Consider the following 26,385-nt stretch of genomic DNA (forward strand, 5'->3'; position numbering starts at 1 on the left):
TCTCCCAGGCGGTCAATACAATGTGAGTTTATAAGGCTTGGAAATGAAAAGCCCAGGATAAGGTTAGATAAACTGTGAGCTATTTGATTTTGGCCCACCTCTTGCAGAAAAACCCACACAAGACAGATGGCTGGAGGGGATACGCTGATACCGTGTTGGTCATATGGGTGATTAAGGCTGAATACGTTATGTGTTTTGACCCTGACATTGTACCTTCATTGGTGTCCCTGAAATGATGGAAACACTTACATTCTTAAATAAAAAGGACTCAATTAAGCGAGTCATGCATCAACTCTTTATAAGCTTTATGTCCTGAAAATAAGGGTTTTTTGTTTTGTCCTGACTGCAATATGTTTTATGCTGACAGGTTGGCAGTCTGGAGGGTCTGTACTCCCTGAGGGACAGCAGGGGGCGCTCTGACAGAGCCACCTTTGAGAGCAGACTTGCGACGGCAGCTGGGGTGAGTATTTTTAACTGTTCCATTAAACAAACACTGCAGAATAAAATACCCACCACACCTCAGGATCTGGTGAGTAGATCAAGCTGCAGCTTCCCAAAAGAAGCCACTCAGTGAGTGGTTGTTTTTTTTTCTTGGCCTGACTTACACTGACTGTGTAACACAGTGGGAAATGGATTTGTAACTACAGCAAATCAGAGCGTTCAGCTACTTAGACGTGACTGTTTGATACATTTAACATGGCCACGTCAAGGTGAATTCACACTCTGGCGTCGGTTCTGATTTTACACAGCATGTATATGCAAATGGAGGTTCATTTGGCTGGTGTTGCTGTTTTAATCAGGGTCTAGTGTTGATTAGCGGGAAGGATGGGGGGGGACCAGAGCCACGTGATAAGTAATGGCTGAAAGTTGTTTACCTTGCTTGTGTAGCTTGTGTGCCTGTTCCATCCAATATCACTTTGTGCCCCCACCACTCGCTTGCCACCTTCAACAAGCTGCCCTGCATCACCCTTGGAGAGCACAATGCTGTCTGCTCGCCGGGCTTTCGTTGCTAGGGAAACCGTCACCCACAGAGACATCCCATGACAGCACAGTGCAAGGGAGGGGGGGACTGGAGGATGGGTTGGAGCTGCAGCTTTGGCCCTGACCATTCTCCAGGGTGCGCCAGACCTCTGGCCCTTTCCTCAACGCACTGTCCCGTCAGTGACACTCACACAACGCACAAAACAGTGCATTCATACGCACAGGAAGACACACAAAACACACAAGCGAGAGAGGAGAAAAGAAGAGAAGAAAAGAAATAGAAGGAAGAGGATTCTAAACTTTCTGAGTCAGAGTCATCACCTGAATCAGTGTGCGTGTGATTAATTGAAGTAATTTATGTGCGGTCCCCTGTCACTCATATGTGGACATGTATGGTTCATGATTTCGTTACACTGTAACTTAAACTACTTTTTCTACCATTGTAACTTTCAGTGAATTTAAATTTACACCTTCACAATGTCCCACGGTTTTGTAATGAGTTGGGATGCTGAACAATTGAATTCTTAGACATTACATCTCCTTACCAGGCACTGTTGCATCCTTAAATGCTTTTGCATTGAAGTATGTTTGTTGCTTATGCTGTTTTATGTGACCTTGCTGCTTTTAGCATTGAGGCAAGAAAAGATTCTCTAAAATCGCTAACTTGAGCCCGATGAGACTTTGCAGAAACAGAATTTGCTTTAATAGCATATTTTGGTCTGTAGGCAGTTGTGTAATGGGTATATGGGAGATGTATATATGTCCACAATTACAGTGTGTTAGCTACAGTAGCTGGCTCACTGCCAAAGCCTGAGCTGTACCCAGCCCGCCCACCTCTGACCATTCTGACCTGTCTGTACAAACCTGTATACTCATTTTCACCCTGCATCACACACTGTACTTTGCATTGTATGTCAGTTGGGTCACATTACAGAGCTCACTAATCCCTGCACCATGTGAGTTTAAATAAGCTGCAAGGTCAAAACTGAGTCAGTGCTAATTTAATACTTCTTATATTGTGTTCTGAAGTAAAAACAGTGTTTCCAGTTCGTGCCAGTCTGTGATAAAACACCATTCCTGGGGTCGCACAAATTTGTGTGCATTGAATTAGGTGAATCAGATTCATCCAAAATAAAAGATTGAGTTTGATAGTGCAACATTTTTAGCATTTTTAGATAATGTTTTTATGTGTTAGTCGTAGTAGAACTCAAATGCATGTTGTTCATTAACATTTTCATTTAAACTCTCCCTACTCACAAAGTCACGTTCAAATCATGTCATTGGAGCATCAGGAGCTAACCTAAAATAAAAATTCTTACCTGATGTTAATGTCACACATTAATGAGAGTTTGACATTTTGAACGCCAACTGGACAGCAAAAATGCTTATCATCACCAATAGGCCTCAGTTAAACTAAAGTTGAATTTGTTGTAAACTGATGTCTTAGCAAGTCCCTCTTACAGAAGATATGAAGATGTCATGTGTGGAATAAAGTGTGTCTGTATTTGCAGATGTCTGCCATACTAAAATAGTATTTTTATTTAATTAAAAATTGAAAGCTCAGTTGTTTTTTAAGTATTAAGCCAACATGTTAACAAAGCTTTAAAGCTTTCAACATCTGCAGTTCCAGAACAACATCGTCTGCTGAGGAAGACCATGTGACACAGCTGAAAACATTTCAGTAGAATGTGGCTATTCAAGTAACATAACACACGTACTGCATTATATTAATACCACTGTACAATCAATGACCACATGTGACTAGATTCATTGATGTCTTTGAGCTGTGAAATCAGTCAATTGTCATTCATTATTCACTCATTTATTCATTTAAAGCTTTACTTTCCTACAGGAAAGGACCATTAAGAGCGTGCTTTCAAGGTCCCCCTTTCTAAAATACATGCTACAACTTTTAAATATATAATACAATACATGTGTAAACGTGAAGGGAATAATACAACAAACCACGTAACAGTTAAATAAAACGCATACACTTGACTGCCAAGCAAGTCAGAAAAATTCTAAACTGCACTAGGGGGACCAACCCTTTCAATTTTGCTTGTTTCTGCAAACTGTGACACTTTTGTCAGCCAGTTTCCCAAGTGTTATGTGTAGTTTACCAAGAAGTGCTGTTCTCTTCCCACCTCCAACAAACAGCCTCCCAACTTTTTCATACACTAAACAGCGACGTGTTCTAAAGACATCCCCAGTATGAACCAGTGGGCAGAATGATAGACTGCAACTGGAGGTTGACTTGACTGAACAATTTACTTCCTGCAGTTTTGGGTCATATATGCCTTGTTTTTATGAATGTCAGTTTTTTTTGTAATACGGTAACCTTAAATATGCCCCAAATTTATATTAGATCAATTTTTTTGCACAGACAGTGTAATTATTGATGTGATATAGTAGTATACAGTATAGTAAAATAAGTAATATATAGTAACATAATTGGAAGTTAAACCCAATATTTTATAAATATCAGCAAAGTGTAAATCATAATGTAAAGCCGCGACCAACAAATCATGCATTATCACCATGACCTCTTGTCTTTGTGAGTCACTGTGTGCTGTGAAGATCCAACACTCAAACACTCACGTGGTTGATGGTTGTTCTTCAGATACTTGTTGTTGTAGTTTGTTTTGTCTTGTTTTGGCCTGTTGCAAACTAAAACTCAAATGCATTCCTAAACACACAGGTAGCAAAAATCTTGTCTCTGAAAAACCCTTCTTTTCATTTGTTTCTTTTATATTCTACTAGTTTCTTCTGTGGTTGTGAACTGTTGCTTGACGGCGTCTGAATCTGTTAATTGGTCATGGCAGCACAGGCCATTTGCTCCTATATTTCCTTTTCTGACTTTTCACCCATTGCTGGTATTATTTTCCTAACAAAACAAACTGGTTTTAACACTTATAAAACTATTGTTAAATTCTACTGAGAGTACTTGTGAAGTGAAACATTTCAGCTGAACTCTGAAGCTGAATATGACTGTGTGCCATAACAGACAAATAATAAACACACCTCATAAATCAGTACAATGTGAAACAGCTGTAGCTCATATCAAACCGTGGCTGAGTAAAAGCCATCCATAGGAGGGTCTGAAGCTCACGTTTGAGAGCTGTACTGCTTGTGTATCAGCCTGCTGCCAGCAAAGCCATCATCAACTGTTGCATTAATCGCAACGCTAATGACATAATTAGCAAGGCTGTGGAAAAACAGCCTCTCACAAACATGTGAGGGCTCAGAGACAGTACACAGATAAGGACACAGTACGCACACATGCACATTTGCACCGCTCACACACAGCTAACACACGGCCTGATTCATCGAAGACATGCAGGAATGTATCCACACAGGCAGCCAACAGACTGTGGCGTGTGCATTATACACACACATTGTTGCAGTGTGACAGGATCTAAGAACATCCAAAGGCTCTTGTCCATGTCTGTACCTTGTTTACTTCAGGCACCACCTCCCCACTTCCTAACTGTCCTTAACATCATACTGCTCGCAGTTTCATTCTCAAACACACAGACATGTCTCTGACTGAACTCTACACTGACCTTTTACAAAATGTCTCAGATACTAACCCCCTGCCAGCTTCTGACATACACACACCGGTCCCTGCTGGTGTACTACACACTTAACACACACCCATACAGAAAACCACTGTGCAGAGCGTGTCCGGCCCTCTGACTTTTTTTTCCTTTGTCTTAACGACTGCCTAGTTAGGCCAAGCTGTAGCTGTGTGGAAGCCTTATTGTTGCTGCCACTGTAGCAGTTACAAGGCTCTCAGCAGAGAGACACGTATGTGGCACAACTGTTGTGTTTTCATGTCCTAAACTGAGTAACTGAACAAAGTTGCTTAATGAGAAACCTGTAATCATTGATGTAATTGTAACAGGTCAAGGTCAGGTCAGTCAGTCAACCAAATGAACATGGCTCAACCTCTTTTTGAGTGTCAGTGTAAGATTGACATCTCAGTGCAACTATTACATTTAGCAGGGCTGAGTATCATTTAAAAAATTACAAGACTTCATAGTACTTCAGGTGATACTTCTTTTTTTCTAAAAGAGACAACTGCCATAAGGTTGCCAAAGGTAAAGTTAATGGGGAATCCATAAAAAAACTGTGAAACCAAGCATACAGACCTGCCTGCTAGAGCTTTACATGCAGGAGATGAGTAATTTGGCCTTGTAATCAGTTATAATTGAAGTAATAAACATTTTTGGCATGTGCTTTAGAGGACAAGACAACATCGGTTTTTAAGAAGTCACTGGCCTTATGAGTATGATGCATCAGTTCACCTTGCTTGATGACATGCTTTGTCATGCTACTGGTATTCCCAGTATTTTCCTTAAATAATCCTTCTGCATTACGTGCATGTATTTTGATCGTTCCCATCACACCACAGGTGTGTAGTATAGCCATTCTATAGAACACCTTGGTGGCATTTCAGCATCCATCCATTTTCTTTACCGCTTATCCATCAGGGTGTGTGGGCTGAAGCTTATTCCAGTTAACTAGGAGTGATAGGCAGGGTGCACCCTGGATTGACACACAAAGACAGCCAACCTCACACTCACACCTAGGGACAATTTAGAGTAGCCAATTAACCTAATGTGCATGTTTTTGGGATTGTGGGAGGAAACCGGAGTACCCAGAGAAAACCCACGCAGGCACAGAGAGAACATGCAAACTCCACACAGAAAGCCCCAGAGCTGGAGCCCTCTTGCTATAAGGCGACAGTGCTAACCACTGCACCACTGTGCCGCCCTTTAGGACATTTTGGCTTGTAAAAAAAAAAAAGCACAGTCTGTTGCCAATGACATCAATGATAGCCCAGTGTTTTAGTAAGTCGACAAACCAGCCTGTACAGCACCGTCTGAAACTGAAGCCGCCAAATTCCATTTGGCTATCATTATTATTTATACCTGTGCTTTTCCTACTTTTCCTACTGTGTCTGAATTTGCAGAAGTCTACAGACTTTTTCACAGGAGACATTTTGGAGTTTTATAGCAATACAAGCACACTGATAATTGATAACAATATGTGATGCATTCTACACAGAGGGTAATTGAGGTCACACCTGTCACCCTGTCACTTCTGACCCTCTGATATTTTCCCACACGTCCTAATCTAAAGTAAAAGACCCATCACATCACTTTGTTTTATGTGCTTATCTGTGTTAATCATGTAATCACGTGGCTTATTGCAAAGTCCAGTTAGCTTGAAAACCAGCATGTTCTCATGTTTGTTCCAAAGACAATTTGATTGTCAAAATGCAGCCTTTCTGAGATTAAAATTATTCACTCAATGTTTGTAATATTTACTGTTATTGACTCTATGTTGGTTATGCCTGGGTCCCTCAAACGTGTGCACTTTGTGTGTTTCATTTTACATATGTAAAATCCTTGAGTTTTATATTTAAGGCTGTTACATTCAGCAGAACAACACACACACACTGCTATCCACACAGGACAGAAAATACAGTAAAATTTTCCCTCAGTGCTTCCTCACTGCTGAAGCAATTGTGTGCATTTCTCTTTCCTTATTTTTCTTTCTTTTTTTCAGGTTTTTTTTTTTTTTTTAAAGACTCCAGTCACATCCGCAATCCCGCGGCCCTATAAGGAGCTTTCACGCTTTTTGGTTTGCTTTAGATGTTTAATACCCCCTCTCTTTTGTGTCAGGGAGCCGGAGAGGCGTTAAGAAGCGCTGATAAACCCCACTTAGATCCCTTCCTGGCCCGTCACCCCGGCCTGCCGGGCCGCTTTAGCAGGGAACTGATCTGTGACGGCCTGCCACTCAAACTGAGCACTTCTGAAGGCTGACACAATGGAGTGAGCAACACACCAGAGGGCCTGGGGGTGGGTGGGGAGGAGGTAAGAGGGAGGGTGAGACAGAGCAGGGAGAGAAGGCCAAGAGGTGCCCTAAAAGAAGGCTAGAGGAGGGGCCAGAGTGTATCTCCCTATTATCTTTCTGCTCTCTTTCAACTTATGCATTTTCTCTCCCCCACCCCTTGCTGCTTGCTACTGTAGAGCTCACACTTTTTTATTGTTTTTATTTTATATGCCTCTATGTTGGTTTTACTGTTCATCTTATAGTTGGTGCTAACACAAACAAATCCTCTCCTCTGTCTTGTTTTTTTCTCTGTGGTCAGCCTGGTAGCCAGAGATGAGAGGGGTGGGGGTGTGAGGTCCAGATAGGGATCAGCGTCAGGGTCTGGGTGCTGGGGTGCGTGTGAGGTGGGTCATGTGGTGCATTCACTGCTGCGTTGAATAATGAGTCCAGCCAGGGCCAGGCCAGGGCAGACAGGGCCTCTAGAAGCACAGCGTTGTGATTGACAGGCAGAGTGAAGGAGCGGGGGGTGGTCTGAGGGGGCCATGTGGTCACTGACGGTGCCATAGCCATCACTTTCCCAGGGGGTTGTGGGTGGGTAGCGAAGCCCAAAATGTCAGTGCTGATATCTGTGCAGCTCGGCTCATATCACACTGCTGCAGCTGCTTGCCATCCACCACATCCACTCATTCATATAGAGACATGGGAGTATTATGCACACACACAAACACACACAAACACACACACACACACTTTTCTCTGTGTTTCCTGAGCACCTTCCTCAGTCATTCACTTCTATTTGTCCACACATACACATGCAGTATATTCTTCATGGGAACACACATACACACGCACATATTTCTCCCTACACCTTACTGTCTCTCTGCTCCCCCTCCACCCATTCACATTGTGTCAGTTCTACCTCAGCTGTTCCATCATGTGAGTGCTTAACTGCTCTTTTCTTCCTCACAGCTGGAAGACAGTTTTTCCGAATAAGGTTTATTTTTCATAGCTCTGCCCACTCATCTCACAACTCTAAATAGCCTTTTATTTTAAAGGGAGGAATGTCAGCTTCTTCTGTATTTGATGCTGAAGTTGAACTGGTTGACTCTGTATTGCAACATGTGTTGGGCTGCCATTTCATTCTGTTTAGTGATGTTGTTTCACATGACTTTTTCTTCTTACATGTGTACTGTCTCTCTCTGTCTCTCTCTCTCTCTGTCTTTCTCTCTCTGTTTGTGTGTGTGTGTGTGAGCTGCCTATATGTCACAGCTGGATGATGAATGCGCTGACAGTAGTGGGGTCAGTGTCACAGACAGTGTGGTCAATTGCCCCTTGTCCCCTGAGTCTAACCTTGAGCAACACTCCCTAAAGAGTCTCAATCTGCCATTAAAGCCCAAGCCTACACACACACACACACACACACACCCATGCAGACATTCCCTAGTGAGTGTGTGCCATTAGTAGCTGGCAGGGCCTGGTTTGACAGAGAGCGATTAGCTCCCTATCATGTGTATTGATCACAGTTTCTTTGCTGCTCCTTCAGAGGAGGGGCTAGAGGGGTTTTACAAGGTAGTTGGAGTTTACACGCGCATGCACATACACACATACACACACACACAGTCACATCCTTGTTATCCATGTATATCCCATGTGCATGTCTTTGTTTTATTATATATGAACTGGAAACATAAATTGATCTTGTCATTTGACCATATGTTGATGATACACTATATTAACGGAAGCACTAGGATGTGGCTGTTTTTCAGGGGTTGGGCTGGGCCCCTTACCTCCACTAAAGGGAAATCTTAATGCTTCAGCATACCAAGACATTTTGGACAATGCTGTACTTCCAACTTTGTGGCAACAGTTTTGGGAAGGTCCTTTTCTATTCCAGCATGACTGTGCCCCATGGCACAAAGCAACGTCCAAAAGACATGGTTGGATGAGTTTGGTGTGGAAGAGCTTGACTGGCTCACACAGAACCCTGACCTTTGGGATTAACTGGAACAGAGATTGTGAGCCAGGCCTTTTGGTCCAACATCAGTGCCTGACCTCACATACCTGACATACATTTTAGGCAAATATAAAATATAATGGACTAAGCTTAATTGCTGCAAAAATTAACATTTGTAGACAAGCGGACCTGCAGACTACACACCCATAGACAGTCTGGAGGGCTTTAGTGTAGTGGTCATATAGTTAATTATTTACATAATTAAATCTCTCGCCTGTAGTTAGCTGACATAGGCTCCAGCTCCTCCACAACCCTGATGGATAAGCGGTATAGAAAATGAATGAATGAAACCTTTTTCAGAATATCAGAATACCTTTTAATATGCATGGACTCTAACCCTAACTGTGATCAGGAACCATTAAACCATAGCCATACTGTGTATATAATAAATAAACATAAAGCTGTTTTATATATTAAGATGAAAGCATTATGTAAGTATGACTTTTTTAATGAATGTTTGTTGTCTGAAAATTACAGGCATATGAAATGTAAATGAAAGCATCTGTGCACTGAAACTGTACATGGTATGCCAATGATAATGTCTCACAGGGCTGCACTGGTGTCATCTTGCTGACGCTTGCTCACATCTGCATGTGATTGTCTTTGCGTCAGCAGAATGATATGTTTATATGTGCAGAGGTGCTTATTTCTCCATGATAAATGAACTATCACTGCTAGATTATAGATCTAATGTTGTCTCTATATGCCATTTCTAATAGTTGTTGAAAAACATTTTTGTTTTTGTAGTTGCATTTTTTTTTGTTTTTATTGTATTCTGTGGTACTGCTCAGTGTATATAAACAACATTTATGAACTATGCTGTGAGGGTATGAAGACTTAACACTTTACAAATGACACAATATGTCTAATGTAGTGCATGTGTGTAAATAAAAGCAAGATCTTGTTCCTGTTGATTAGACATCAGCTAAAGGACGTGTACACTAACCCAAATATTGCACTGAGCTTATGATATATTTTTTTATGACATTTAACCTCATCTTAAGTCATTATAAATCAATATGATCAGCCTACTACAAACAGCAATCCGATTACTGTACACACATCACATCAACATCCTGTCTGAGGTCTTCTGTGTTTAATATCACACATGTAGTTCTTACCTCTAACAGCCTCTCTTACCCTAACATGCGTCTTCCTCGGGTAGTTTAGACCACTCTTGTTAATTGAGTCTAATTGAAGAACATGAAGGGGAATAAAGCTAGCAGCCTTTTAGGACATAAAAGACTGCAGCCGCCTCTCAATAGTATTTATTTTCAACCTCTTCCACTCTGATTTAAGTGTAGGAGCACAATGGTGGGCTGATACTGATATGTGTGTGTTTGTGTGTGTGTGTGTGTGTGTCTGTGATCTGTTGTTTGATTTAGAGCACCCACCTTCACAAGGACCAGCCTCTTATCAGATCAAAGCTGCAAGCAGCGGCCTATGAAAGAAATTTTGTGTGTGTGTGTGCACACGAGCACGCACACATGTGAAGGACAGAGGTGTAGGTGAGGCGGGGGTGTTTTCGTTGCTTTTAACCCAGGACAATGGGACTGTAAAAGAGAGAGTGAGCGAGCACTCTTTGAACTAATGAAGAGGAAACCTTTTACTCTCCTCCATAAAGACACCCAACTCTCCCCATGCTATGGATTTCCCTTCTCTTTCAAAGTAGAATGAAACAGAATAGAACAAATTATTTCATTCGCTCCATGCTGCTTACTGTTTTGCTTTTATCTTCATAAATCCACAATCCTGTGGAAGAAAGACTTTTGAAATGGCTAAAGATTATTAGAGCTGTTGTACATCTTTTGGGTTACACTTAGCTAAGTGAAGTGAATTCCATTTTGGTTTCGTTTTTCCCTTTACTTCATACAATAAATTAAAAGTTAAAATGTCTCAGGCATTAACGATTGGTGTGTTACTGTGTGTTGTGATTTCCAGGTTTACTGGGTGCAGAGGCAGCAGGGTCGTCATAGAGACAAACGGGTTCCTGTGACAGGACCGGACCGCAGCAGTACTCACAGTAAGTTTTACACAACACACTTTTTTCAGTGATGCTTTTATTGTATTTTTGGGGCCAATCACTCATTGCTGGAAGACATAACAGCCCATGATGGTCACCAATTGAAATGTTTCTTCTAGTAATAATAATAAAATCACCATTAAAATGTAGAGGGAATAAATAATTATATTTCTTATGCTCATCTCAAAGAAATGAGGTTAAGAAAAGCTATTTGCTTTTGCCACTTGTAATGTTTTGTTGAGTTTGTCTGACAGTTAACATAGGCACAGAATAAACTAGAACAAACTCTCAATTGTCCAGTTAAATGTCCGTAAAGAAATTACACGTTATACCTTCCTTGTATATAAATAAACACTTAACACATTTTTTTCAGTTAAATACTTCAGTATTATTGATTGTTTTTTGTAAGTTGTGGCGTGTTCCTCATAAAGTATACATTCTCAAAAATCAAGTGGCTTTTAATTCAGGATTGGTTTCAGAATTTTAGCATCTAGTATCAAGAATTACAGAAATGACTGCCATTTTCAAGCATATGCTTTTTGTATGCATGTCCATCCATGAATACAGCGCCTCTAAAAAGTACCCTCCCTCTTGGATGTTTTCCACTTTTATTCAGCCTGCAAGAAAACTGACTTTGGGAGGATGTGTTGTCCAGTAAGACAATGATCTGAAGCATACAGCAAAAGCTACACAGAAATCATTTTAAGTCAACAAAGTGAATGGTCTGAAGTGTCCGAGTCAAAGCCCAGACCTCAATTCCAATAGAGAATTTGTGGCTTGACTTGAAAAGGGCTGTTCATCCCTGTGCAACCTGACAGAGCTGGAGCAGTTTTGCAAAGAAGAATGGGGTGAAATTATCCAGATGTGCAGGTCTGATTGAGACCTATCCACACAGAGTCAGTGTTGTGATGCAGCCAAAGGTGCATCTATTAAATGCTGACTTGAAGGGGGTGAATATTTACGTACTCACTTATTTTACATTATATATTTTTAGTTAATTGACATTACTTTGTAGACATCTGTTTTCACTTTGACATTAAAGAGTTTTTTTGGTCAAAAAAGTCAAATTATATTGACCATGATTCCATTTATAAAATCAATTAAAGGGGACAACCTTCAAGGGGGTGGGTACTTTTTATAGGCACTGTACTGTATATGTGCATATGTCTTTCTTCAGCTTAAGTCTATACCACAATTGTTTTGTAGATGCCTTTGAGACATCGTTGTGACCTTTGTGACAATGAACTTCTCTGATGAAACCAGTGTAACAGCTGCAGTGGTTTCATGCCTGTTTCATATTTACATCATGCATGTGTATACCTATAAGTCACATCTATTATTGTTTGTTATAGTTATCGTGTGTGTGTGTGTGTGTGTGTGTGTGTGTAGTGGGAAGTGGTGGGTGTTTTTATACATGAATGTACTGGCGCACGTCCCACTGCGGCTCTCCCTCTCTCTATTGCTCTCTCTCTCTCTCTCTTTCTCTCTCCCTCGCTCTCTCTCTTTCTCTCTCTCTCTCTCTCTCTTCTCCTCTCCCTCTCTCTCTCTCTCTCTCTTCCTCTCTCGCTCTCTTTCTCTCTCTCTTCTCCTCTCCCTCTCTTTGCCTCTCTCTCTCTTCCTCTCTCTCTCTCTCTCTCTCTCTCTCTCTCTCTCTCTCTCACACTCACTCACTCGTTGTGTGTTGTATTATCCTCAACCTCAGCATCTGCACTGATAGATGATACAAAAGTGAATTGGAAAGAAAAAGATGAAAAAGCAAGTATATGGTGGATGAACAGTGCAGTTGTATGTTTGTTTTATACACTGGATAGACTGGAATGGACTGGGAGAGGGAAGGAGCGAGTGCACTACATTTTGACATATTTGAACTTTTGAAGTCTGGTGCTTCTTACTAGCATTTTTAGTCTGAAGCTGCCAGTGTTCATTATTGTGTGCCAGTATTAATATGACCATTCTCACATCTTACACAGCCTCTTGGCAGGGTGGAAAATCTTCATTATGGGACTCTAAACTCTGTTAAAGCATAGGATTCATTTAGAGACCGGTATGAGTGTAATGATACACACAACTCACTTTCTGCTATGTGTTCTGTAGAACAGGAAAAACAAATGCAGAAATGTAAACACTCACTGAATGTCATGCTTTGTCATGCATACAGGAAAAATTAGGGGAATCAAACACTGGCAAGAGGTCAATAAGAAAAATGAACAAATGTCACTATGTCAGTAATGCTCTGTCATGTTAATTAATGTATTAATTAACACATTGTATATATATTACATATATATGTTGTATCTTGTTTGTTAAATCTGTACGCAGTGTGTCAATTAGTGAGCTTAACAGGTGTTTTAACAGGCATTTTTACCTTCGGACAGAACCAGGCTGTTTCCAGTCTTTATGCTTAGCTAAGCTAATCGTCTCCTGGCTTTAACGACATACTTTAATTCTATAGTTAGTGCACAGACATGAGACTGGTACATATGTATGTATTTCCCAAAATGTTGAATTACTTGTTTTAACCAACTTGGCCTTGTTCAACTTTACTCAGGCTAATAAGGTATAATAAATATACCTTAGATCAAAGTGGACTCAAATGGAAAACAATGTAGTCAGTACCAGATCTGATCGTGTGGCACATCACAATCTCTCTTGGACAAAATATTGTTGGAAATTACTGCTGTTGCAGGTAATTATGATATAAACAGCAGTCATTTTACAAAATTTGATTCACAGGTGTGATTTTGGTTAAGAAAGTTATTATTCTCTGTCTGAGCTGGCAGCTGAATGCTTTACTGTTGGTACATGATGTGAAAATGGTTTCAGTTAAGAGTATTTGGATGTCCATTTTGAGTTTGTTAGTTTGTGTAGTATTCGATATGTGTCAATACCAAGACAATCCCATACTGATATCGACCTATCCATGATTAAATATGTATCTGACGCATTGAAGTAAAAGTTGTCACCTTCTGACTTTTGTACCCCTTATTTTTTAATGTGACGTGAATGAAAGTTTTTACTGGAAGAATGCAGCTAAAATTGACCTGATGTGTTCAACTCGAGAGAAGACTACTCTGTTGTCAGTCCACTTGCAGTTGTTCGGTGGTGTTACAGAGCAGACTTTAATCCCCCACAAAAGGTCTTTGGATGACTACAGACACCTACAGACACTGGTTTGCAGAGAGCCACAAAGTCACTTTCGGATTAAACATTAATTAGTGACATCTGATTTGATCTGCTACTGGCGATTTTTATCATTTTAACCTGTGAAAGCAAAGGTCAGGATTGACTAGAAAGGAGCAGCTGCTAGCTGAATTTTCTGGGCATTGCTCTTTGTTAATCAGACAGAAAGAGATGGACCTTAGCGAATCTGTGTATTTTGCCAACATAGATTTATAAATTCAGTCACTGGCACTGTTGCACCCAAGAGGCGCTGTTACACCTTAACTTTGCTCACACCATAGGCTTTTTATGAACGAGCAGAATGTTGCATCAGTAACAGACTGAAAACACAGTACACAGCAAATTTTACAGTGTTAAATTAACTCTGAGAGAGTCAGTTCTAACACTACGCTGGTGTTTATTTTGTCCTAATCTTTGCAGCATTAATTTAACATGTCCTGAAGGGTTTATAATACAACTCACATCCAGTGTTAAAATAACTCTGTCCAGAGTTGAAAACAAAGCCTGCATAACACTGGAGATAGAAATCTTTGTGATTGCATAGGGAGAGGCATGATTTAATAACTGTGAAAGTTGAGTCCCAAACACTGCCCAATGACACGAACTCTCTTACAGTTAAATCAGCTTTTAATGGTGTCATTTCGACTTGTTCATAGTACATTATTATACGTTACACTATTATTATTTGGCTGGTAAGAACAGCCAAGCAAAGGTACGTTCCATTACGTTTCCTATAGGTCATTTTCAAACAGGGTCCAATGTTTTGGACTCATATTACAGTGGCAGTAACTGTGATGTGTGTCGCAAATGGTTTAGCACGTTTGATTGTTAGTGTTGCTTTATAAATTGAATGATTTGGGATTGATACATGTAACATTATACTCCTAATAATTAAGTTTGAAACATAGCCCGTTTACAAGGATGTGTGCAGTGTTTTATTAAAAACATAAAAAGCAACAAACCATTAATAACTAGTATGACATTGTATGACAAGTAATTTTACAATTCATATCTATCGTGTTTGTGTGTGTGTGTGTGAGAGAGAGAGAGAAAGAGAGGGAGAGAGAGTGAATGGCAGTGAGGTGGTGGGGCTCGATATGAAGAATGAGAGAGAGAGAGAGGCAGTGGAAGTGTATGGAAAGGAAAGGTGCAGGCCTTGATGATCGACAGACAGCGAACCAAGCTGTGCTGCAGTAATGTTATGCTAATAATATGCTTATGGTATGGTAATTTATCAGTGGTATTCCACCTCACTGGAGAGAACGAGAATCTGGGAGGTCTTTCACCATTGGTTGGGACCAGGGACTTCCTGAAGTCAGAGTTCAAAACAAGAAAAATACACACACATATGTACACACACATACACACATAATGGGTCTGTATGCTTGCAGGTTCCCAGAGGAGAGAGTCTGTAGCTGACAGGCAGCCGGAGAAGAAGAAAAGTGACCAGTCCCTCACCTTCAATGACCCGCTCTGGCCCGTGCAGTGGGAACTGGTGGGTGTAATTGTGTGTGTGTGTATTTGTGTGTGTTCAGTGGTCTTATCTGGAAGCCTCCTCTCTCTCCTCTCAGCTCTTGTCCTCATGGTGAAGGATGTTCCTCTGACAGGCATAAGTTAGGCAGGCTTTCATGTGTGACTGGGGAGGGAGACAGAAGAGAGAGGGAGGTAGGCAGATTGTGGTGGTGGGAAGAGAGGGGGAAAGAGAGAGACAGAGAGAGAGAGGAGGTGAAAGAGGTTGTCCATGTTGAACTGAGACAGATGTCTGGGATTGATGAGACTCGGAGCAATACTGACACATAAACTGTGCTGCAACAAGTCAAGCTCATCCCTTCAGCAGAATCTGAATTCAACAAAAGCAGCTTGATGTATGTGTGTTTGTGGAAAAACAGCAGCAGTACAAAAGCAGTTTGGAGGATATTAAAATAAATGTCATGTGTTACTGTACAGTACTAGCACAGCATTTCAGCTACAGTTCTGACTGTTTAGTGACTGTTTTACAACCTTTTCCTTATTATGATCAGAAGTCAACCAGTTACAGTATTTCAACAAATACTGTAACTTTATCTACACAAGTGAGATGGATAAACAGGGAGAGAGAGAGAACAGTCACGGTGTGATCTGGAAAGAGAAGAGTAGAGAGAAAAAAACAAGTTTTTCATCAAGAATGAACAGACTCTTGCATGTTCGCTCTTTCCAGTGGCAGTTCAAAAGCAGTATGTCTCATGTCCAAGACTGTGGTGATTAGTAAAAACAGCAATGTGATGCATCACTTTTGATGCAAAACACAGAGCACCTTTTGAGCAAATATACTTACTCAAGGGTGCAGAAAATCACATGTTTTATCTGAAACTGAATCTAAGCAAGTTAGATCATCTAACAACTGGACTTCTTGAACTGACACACACACACACACACACATGCACTCACATATCAGGGCGGCAGGGATCAGCCAATCGCCACAGTGGATGATCTTGATTGGCATGCTAGGGTGTAATCTGACAGAGCCAGGAGAAGGAGAGGCGGGGTCTGAGATTCACCGCGGCAAATGGCAACTCGATGATTGACATCTCAGCTCTCAGGCCAAAATGGAGGGGTGAGAGTCAGAATGGGGGTGGAGGGTGGTAGAGACAGAGCTGGGGGAAGGGATGGGGAGAGACGGGGGGTGGTATGCAGCACCAGGGAAAGAAAAATCAGACACAGCTCTTCATTCTCGTCATTGCTCTCAATTTTATATTGACAAGATTGCTGAGGAAACACAGTATAATGCATGGACACCAAACAGATTATATGATATAACTAACTGTAAGTACATAGCTTGATTATGTAAACCAAACAATAGAATAAAATCATCATTAACTCACTCAGTAATCAAGAAAAATGTGAAGTATTTTTAAAATACTCTCCCTCTCACTCTCTCTCTCCCTCTCTCTCTCTCTCTCTCTCTCTCTCTCTCTCTCCTTCCTTCCCTCCCTCGTCCCCTGCTCTTGTTCTGTTGTGGTAAGCCTCTGGTGGTCATGGATATTGATTGAGGGTTAGTAATCTGCTCAGGGTGGGTAGCTTGCTAGGACCAGACCATACCTGCACATATAATCTGTGTTTGTGTGTGTGTGTGTGCATTTACTAAAAGCTGTGTGTACATCATGGGTGAGTTGCATAAACACACAAACACTCATGCACACACATGAAGCAAGTGGACTGCATTGTATTCTTGTTGAGGCTGCATCCAGCTCCTCCAGAGGAGCTTGTTCAAAGCTGCTAAAATCCATACAGCATCCTGGACATGCTTGCAGTGGATGATGTACATGTGTGTGTGTATGTGTGTGTGTGTGTGTGTGTGAGAGAGATAGACAGAAAGAGTATTTGTGTGCTATATCTGAGGGGTGGAGAGGACGATTGGATTGGGGAGGATTTTTAATGTTGCTGCGTTTGCATGTGTTTTCTGCATAGAGAAAGTGTTAGTTTGAGTGTATTTCTTTAGTGCTTTTGTGTTGCATGAACACAACTTTTTTCACACGTCTGGGTGTGTGTGTGTGTGTGTGTGCACGTGCACATGCGTATATGCTTGAAAGACAGGCCTGATTGTGTTCCAGTGCTTCAGAGAACGATTATGATTCTGTGCACAGTTCTGTATGTGTGAGTGAGTGATGTGTGTGTGTGTGTGTGTGAGAGAAGCTTGTGTTGTTGGCTTTCACTTCATGACAGAGTGTGTGTGTGAAGTGAGTCAGCGTTCAAGATGCCTCTCTGTGGGCTTATAACCAAGTTCACAAAGGTGTGTGTCTGTTTTTTTTTTTTTTGTTTTTTTTTGCACATATGTGTTCCTACGAACCCTGTGTGTGTCTGTGTGCGTGTTTCTACACGCACTCCCCAGGGCCTGTCCATGTGCTCTGGTGGACGTTAGCTTGCTAGCTGCTTTCATCTGCTTTATTCTCACATACTACAAAGCAGCAGTGCTCCCTAGACGCAACCCCCTCAAACACACACACACACTCTCACACTCACGCACACAAACAAAGAACATTCCCACTGTACATTATCAGCAGCAGTCTCTTATAACACCAACCACATGTGGACCACTCTTTCTGCACATTTTAAAACAAAACAGATTTTTTCTTTTTGTCATAATATAAATGTAGTTACGCTGTTACTTTGCATATTTAAAAAAACGGACAACAGAGACGTGTCACCCTGAACAATGCCTACCTGTCGAAGGAGGTTTTTCAGTGAAACTGTCTGTGGTGAACACAAATGTGACAACATTTAGACATCTCCCTGTGAAACAAATATTCTGGCAAAATTCAGAGTCCCTTTAAAGAATAAATTAGAATTTCCCTAAAATATCATTAGCTGTTATTGTACATTTACTAAGCACTACAGCACCTGAAAAAGAAAAAAAAAGTACTGCATACCCTTCAATACAGGTATCCAGGTTTTAATCATATCAAGAATGGTTTTTAAAATCATGCATTAAACCTTTATCTCAGCAGTACCCTTATGTTTTCTTTTTCTGTTGTTTTTTTTTTGTTTTTTGTTTTTTTTACCAGTGTCAGTCCATGTCATTATTATTAAATGTGTGGAGCACGAATTTTACTTGGATCAACAAGGTTAGTGTAACAAATCCAAACTCCAAACTGCAGTGTTGTTCTCATGTGACAAACAAAACAGCAAAAATCTGGAGGAAAGGTGAGTTCTGGGAGAAGACAGACTTTTGATATTCTTGAATGGAAGTAGAAACTGGCTGTAATATCAGCAAGGTTGTGACCAGTCCGCCATTTTTTCCTGCTTGAAAATGGCTGAGCTAAAACCAAGCACAACACACACGCACACACCCTGCCCCCTACTGAGTTGTTTTTTCCCCATTGTGCTCTCTCTTTCCCTCCCTCTTCATCATGATAACAACAACAGAGTTGAAGCCTCTTGAAACACTCACTTTGAATATCAAATCTATTGTGTGTGTGTGTGTGTGTGTGTGTGGGCAGGGGAGTTTTGGTCAGCTGCTGACATTTTTGGTAAGACTGTCTATTTATTCACAACCTTTTTCAAGATGCACATTTATGTGTGTGCAGCTGTTGTGTGGTGTGTGCATATTGTGTGTGAATGCGTATGCACCATTTCAAGTTGTATGGTTAAGTGTTGGTGTGTTGCTGTATTTTTATATGTTTTCAAGTGGATGTATGTAAGGCACAAGGGAGTTGCAGTGATTGTGCTTCTGTCTCACCGTGCAAGAGTTGTCACTGTGCACGTGTGTTCAGATTTGCATTTGTTTGTGTGTGTGTTCATTTATGTGTGGGTGGATTTGTGGTTTTAGGTGCAAGGATGAAAGATCTGTCTCTGTGACTTGCTCATGAACTCTGTGTGCTCCTTATGGGCACTCAGACACAAGGATCTGCACACACTATCTCACATAAACACAGAACACAACAGCTTCTTGTACCCAACATTTATAACACAGATTCCGCATGAAGTATGTGTATAGACAGCAGTGTGTTCAAAAATTCCATGTATATGTTCTTTTCTTGATAAGTGCTCAATTATTTTGGGACAACACAATATTGCATAAGGATGAATGTTAGTAATTAGAAAACAGTATCTGCAGATGGAGTTGCATGTTTGAGCATCTGGGCAGGCAGGTGGTAAGCAGGAGCAGGAAGCTGCAGTAGCATCTAGAGGACAGGTGAGGAATGACAGATGTTGAACAAAGGACAGTTTATGACATGCATGCCACACACACAAAAGAGAAGAAGTGGAAAAAGAAAAGGGAGAAGAGCAGGATGATGCAAATGAGTTTCAGTTTCATGCCAAAGGAGCACTACAGGTATACTGATATTCCTCATCTGCTTAAATACAACCTCAGACTTACCAAAGCAGGCGTATAAACAAGTTCAAAAAATACTGCAGCTCCTTGTGTAACCTCCGCGGTTGCACCTCAAGATCTTGAGCAATTCTTATGTTTTATAATACACCACTCATTGCAGTTGTCCTTTTCAAGTAGTGACAGTAGTGTTTGTGTGTGTGTGTGTGTGTGTGTTCAGTTTTCACAGGGTGAGTACCGCTCCGATGGGCTTGACCTGAATGTGATGCCAGTTTGGAGCAACAACATCACTGGTAATGGAGTAGTGGTCAGCATCATTGATGATGGTGAGTCTAACCTTTGCTGCAAAGCACATGCTCACACACACTCTTCACTCTGATCAGGTCCCTTAGGTAGTTATGCAGGTGCCTGTGAAACACTGTAGATTGAAAACACAGAAGTGGATTTTTTGGCAACGGAAATAAGAATAATGTGGCATATTTTCTAATATTTGCAAACACAATTCCATAGTTTTGCTTTAGTGCAATAGCTTGCAACATCCAAAAAGATTTTAGATTGGTGCAGACATGCCAAGTGTGGTGTGGTGAAGATGAACTCTGGCCCTCAGTGGACAGGATGAATGATTTATGTTTGGGCCCACCTCCACCACCACCACCACGTCATCTTCATCTCAGTCACGCCACAATGAGAATTCATTTCTCTCTGATTGCTGGGATATCTGGCAACAAGGGAAATGAGAGAGCGGCATCTTATGGGCTCATTCATCAAGAACTAATTGAAGCCTCACTAGTCTCAAGTGCTGATAGAGCTGGAGTAGTGTTTGAGTGTGCTGTTTTGTGTATGTGTGAGTGTGTGTGTGTGTGTTCATGTGACACTTTTTGGCTCTGACTCTGCAGTATGTGTGTGAAAGTGGACTTGGAGAAAATGTCATCATACCAAGAAATGGAAACATATCTGTGCCTATTTTTTGTCCACCTGCACCCATGCGTGTTGATTCTTACTTCACTCTCCGTTTTTGATGGAGCATGATGCTATTATAGTGGACTGCTTTGGACAGAAGGCCTTCGCTTTGCTCTGCATCCCTTTGCATACAGACAGCTACTCACTCACTCACTCACTCACTGTGTGTGTGTGTGTGTGTGTGTGTGTGTGTGTGTGTGTGTGTGTGTGTATTGGTGGTGAGGCGTGGGGAGTGGATACAGAATGAGCAAGCAAGCGAGAGAGAAAGAGAAAGAAATTAAATAGAGGAAGGATATAGAGGAAAATGTCAGGAGAAAGCAAGAGCAAAAAGGATTCAGAGAGGGGGCGAGTGTGTGTGTGTTAATATATTTGTGTGTGCATGTATGTGTGTGTATGAGACAGAGTATTAGACTTGCACCACTGAATCTCCTCTCCTCTGAGGCTATTGTACTCTGCTCCACCTCTCTGTATTGATTCCACCGGGCAAGAGCTCCCTCACTCTCTTATTCCTTCTCTGTCTCTTTCTTTCTCTTTCTCTCATTTTCTTGGTCTTTTTCTTTTCTTTTTTCCTGTTCCCTCTTTGTTAACGAGGAGCTGACTTCTTCCTCTGCCCATCCTTCCTTTTTTCCCTTCCCTCTCTTTGTCCCTCCCTCCCTCTCGGACAGTCTGCCTCTCACAGCTGAAGGATCGTGTACACGCTCACCTTTAGCCACCTTTCAGTCGATGTCTATTGATTTTAATATCACAATGAAATAAATTATTTTTCTTTGAGTGAAGGCACCCCACCTCCCCTCCTTCTGCTCCTCCTCCTATACATTCTCTCTCTATCCCCATCCTTCAGTCCAATCCCTCTGTTTTAGAGGTAATGTAATTGGCATCTGAGGCCGATCCTCTCCAAGCATTGAATCACATTCAGTGTGCCACTTTCAATTTGTATTTCTGTGTTCGGGTTTGCTTCTGACTCTGCTCTTTCAGGCTGTTCCCTCACAGTTACAACATAATATATATTTGTATTAGATTTCTTTGATTACTGTACTTCAGGGGCATCAGCATGACCCATAAAACACAGTTCAATAAACTCAGGGACCTCATTTACTAATTTTGCATTTGCTTTATTTTATACATAAAATCACACTAATGAATGTATTCTTGTGCTTGAACATCTGGGCATGAGAACCACTTCTCGCTGTGTGTTCTCATAAACACCTACATAAGTAACATAAGTGTAATCCCCAGTAAATCTCAAAATTACACACAAACCAACTGTCAGACATCGAAGTAATTGATAGATTTTCAGCTTTTGCTCCTCTGGACAGGCAGTTACGCTTTTATGATATATGATTTTATGATAACACTGTAAATTTAAATTAGAGTGAAACTTTGCCTTTCTTGTAGCTTTACCATTTAATTCCACACAACTGTATTGTTATCTTCAGGCCATGACTATCAAATAAATTTACATGCAACAGAAGCACACATGAGGACGGATCATGGAGCAAAGCTTCCATATAACCACAAACCTAATGCTATCTGAATTAACGCTGCAGTGTAAAATTTAACAAAGCAAAATTAAAAAAAAAAAACAGTTACCAGCATCCATTTTACTGCTCTTGTTGATAAGTTAACTGCCCCTCAGTCTTACAACATTAGTCCAGTGTCCCAGGCTCCCAGACTGTGGGTAACCATATTAGCCACGCAACATGCTAACGCCAGGTTCGATAGCCATCGGTCCATCCATCCATTTTCTATACCGCTTATCCGTCAGGGTTCCGGGGAGGTTCGATAGCCTAAACTACAAAATATACAATAAAAGTACATAAAACATGGCAAAATTTAGAGCTTTCAAGTTTGAAGTCAGGTCTCAGACATCTGGTACTGATCTATCCTTGGACTTGAATTGTTACTGTCCTTTGTCAAGAAAGGAGTCTGGAGTAAAATGCACAATCGAGTATTTGACAGAAATGTCCTCAGTACATTTCCATGCTGTTAGTTCTGTTTTAACACCATCTTTGTCATTTTACACGTCAAATGATGATGCTGGTGCCCAAAGAATAACAGATTTTGCAGCAGGAAAACAGTGCTTTCAGTGTAGTCCACGCAGAGGAATTAATTGCATTGACTTGACTACGTTTACCATCAACACTGATTCAACAAACACGGTGAAATTTCCTTTTAAATGCAACAGTTAAAAAGCATGTGTGTAAGCTATGCATTGGAACGGAATCATTTTTTACGTTTCCCCATACTGAACATTTTCTTTTTTAATTTTGAATTAATTAAGTTATTTATTTTTTAAAAGTTGGTTGTGGAAGTGTCAAGTAAAACTGCATTTACTGTCGTGGCAATCTAACTGATTAGTTGTACATGAATTAATATATTAGTCAATCAGCAGAAAAATCAATTGGCAACTTTTGTGATGACTAATTAATCATTAAAGTCATTTTTCAAGGAAGGGTGCAGAGAAATTAATCACTACAGGTTTTCAGATATGAGAATTTATCATTTTATTTTAATCTTAGATTATAGTCAATTGAATATTTTTGGATTGATGGTCGGACGGAAGAGGACATTTGATGCCACTGCTTTTGTCACCGTTGTATATTGCTTTATAGACCATGCGATTAGTCATGAAAACCAACATGCACAGCAAACAACATGCTGGGAAGCTTTCCTGCATGCCTGTTATGGGGAGGCTACAGTATCGTAAACTCACCGTCTGTGATCTTTTTCATCTTTATCTCTCTTGGGTGCCACTTTTGTCTGACAAGTTACTATACAAGGTTTCTAGGACTTAGGTGTGGTTGACTTTATATGTCATTTAATATCTTATTTAAAGTTATTGCATAAATGTGTGCATGTACTTGTTTGCAACATTTTTCAGTCTTCTCTGCACACATTGGGAGCTGTTCTCTGCTTCGATAAATCCTTTAGACCCTTCCATAACAGGAATAAATGATGACTTTGACATATGGAGTTCATCAATATATAGTGTTTAGGAGTGTTTGGGCTGTCGTCCAGTGATTATGACCAGTGAGTGGGTTGAAGATGAAATGGCATCCACCCTCCACCCACCTTGTTCCACAACATCATTACAGTGTCCCTGTCACCACTGCCCTCCGTTCCTCCTGGCTGGGCGTCCCAAAAGCACTTCAGTATCGATTGACTCTGACGTCATTGCCATTACATGTCATTGGTACAAAGAGAGACACGGGACACAAATTAGGGTGGGTGGATGGATGGATGGATGGATGAGCATCTTGATGGAGGGAGGGAGAGAAAGAAAAGAGGGATTGCACTAAGTTGAAGATGGTGTCATGTTGTAGTTATGTCTTGAAATTCAAACTACTGAGGGCATAATATGAGCCCGGTATAGATGCAGAGCTGTATTTATGTTGTCTCACTGAATGTATTTATCTGTTGAGGGAGGTGTGACAAAACATTTTATGGCTGCTTCAGATGGCTTATGTGGCTGCTGTGAGAGGCAGAGCTATATTTTTGATATTCTACAGCCTCAGCTGATTGACTTAATGAGGTGTGTCCATACAGCATGAAAAGCATTTGATCTTCTGTCTGCTCATGCAGCTCGTCACAGTTGTACTGAGTCAGAAAGCTTTCAATTCTGAAAGGTCTGTTGGGATTGTAGAGGTTACTGCATGTGTAAATTATGTGGTTCCACCTCTGCTGATTAATTGATTAATAAGCTGGTTAATTAGAAAAAATAATCACAAAAATAATTGAATTAGTTTTATGTCTGAAAGTTGTAAATTCTGATTACAGTGGCCTTCATCTCTGTTATAAAAAAACTTGTACCAAAGTCAGCGGTCCTCTTTCCTCTGTGTGTTTGTGCATGTGTGTGTGTCTAAAATGAATGAATGAATAGATGAAATTATGAGTAACTTACTGTCAACAGAATGAATGAATATTATCATTCAGTGGAGATTCATTCACAATGTGGGAAATAACTACACCAAAATGAAACAAAAACCATGTTAGAGGAAGCTCTGCCTCAGCGCTCAGACAGAGCACATGGAAGTTGCTAAATCCAAGGGGTGATGAAGGCTGATGATGAGGCAAGTTCCCCAGAAAGTGCCGAGCATAGTGAAGCAAACTCTGATCTTTGGACAGCCAACTGTAGGATAACCGCTGTAGGCTCTGTGAAGCAGCTGGGTCAGCGTTCCACAGGAGGATGAATCCAAGCATCCTAGCAGACGCACAGCGTGTGTGTTCCAGTCTTGTGGCGTTCAGTAGCAAGCTGAGGAGTCTGGATGCTGGAGCTCAAATAGTCTTAAGAGTCTTAAAATTTAACTATGCAAAAAAATAGGAGAGAGAAAGGAGATGACACATTTAGAGCGGGATGTGTCTTTTCACACACAATTTAAGGCTCTAATGAAAGGGTGTTAAGGTAATAAATTAAAAACTTTTTCCTGCTGTGGGTGGGAAGAGGCAGGAATTAAGTTCTGTCCCATGTCTTATCCTGACATCCCACATCCCTTGAGGTCAGAAGTCACTGGGTCTGTGCATGTCTGGGTTCTGGCTTCTGCACCTCCACAGACAGACTTATAAGAATAAACATCATTTCTTTATATATTGCTGGTTTAGTTTCATTATAGCATTATCAAAATTGGATTTTTACACCTGTATGTGTACATGTTTAATTGGTTTTCTTGGCGATTGTATGATAATCCAAGGTACATTGTCTGAGCTTTGGATGCACCATCTGAGGGATTTGCTGAGCAGCAGCCATTATTATTATTCACAATATTTGTCATCCAAATTACCAACTCACTATATTCTACACAGCAACTGTTGTGTGATTTATTGATTTTATGGAACACCACAAAGAAACTTTGCATCTAAATGTAGAAATTTAAGTTTTAGTTAAAAAGAGCAGCTTTTGTTTTTAGCTGGTATGGTATGCTACTGCTATGGCAGTGATTTGTTTATGTCAACTTACAGTCACCCCACACCAGGGCAGATAAGCTTCAAAGTGACTTCTGTCATATTACTTAGTGTCTGAGTGCACACTGTATTTTCCCTGTGCAGCGTAAACAAAACAGGCCATAATTTTCCTAATCACAGTGCATTTGAAAAAGTGTTGCACACAACCCACTGAGCACACAGAGGCTCCTTTGCACAAAATAATAAGAACGTGATTATCGTGATTATCTTTTACCACCAAGCAACAAAGGCCTTGACAAGTAGCTAAACAAAGTGGTCACCAAGCAAGACTGGATTTCTTGTAATTTTTGGTTATTAGAATTAACAAAATTATTTTATTACAAGTTCTCTGTTTGGAATTTGGCAAAAAGAAAGTCTGCCACAGTTAATGTTTCATAATTCATCCTTGTGGCTGACACGCTGGTGTATTTAGCAGAGAGAGCTAAGGTTGGTAATAAGATAAACCTCATCTTTACACTGTGTCTCTCAATTTTTATTTAGTGCATCCATGCATTAAGTCATGCTCCTGGCTTAAGTCCAAAGATTGTCAGAAGTCTGCATGTGCATAGCGTGTGAGGGGCTGTTTGATAGAAATGACACTGGCCGGCTATGTAAAAGTGTGTCTGACAGGGGCAGCGA

At 40.8% G+C, this 26,385-nt stretch overlaps 1 protein-coding gene across 1 annotated transcript in view; it reads left to right on the top strand.

The window, feature by feature from the left end:
• Positions 1-26,385, top strand: part of LOC124065158 (proprotein convertase subtilisin/kexin type 4-like) — a 163,381-nt gene that overhangs the window by 20,986 nt on the left and 116,010 nt on the right. The window contains exons 3-6 of the mRNA XM_046400308.1: positions 368-460; positions 10,778-10,859; positions 15,431-15,534; positions 20,069-20,174. Of these exons, the coding sequence (XP_046256264.1) occupies positions 368-460; positions 10,778-10,859; positions 15,431-15,534; positions 20,069-20,174 (385 nt within the window). The remainder of the gene's footprint in view (positions 1-367; positions 461-10,777; positions 10,860-15,430; positions 15,535-20,068; positions 20,175-26,385) is intronic.

The sequence above is a fragment of the Scatophagus argus genome, chromosome 9, assembly GCF_020382885.2.
Source record: "Scatophagus argus isolate fScaArg1 chromosome 9, fScaArg1.pri, whole genome shotgun sequence".
NCBI classification, from domain to species: domain Eukaryota; kingdom Metazoa; phylum Chordata; class Actinopteri; family Scatophagidae; genus Scatophagus; species Scatophagus argus.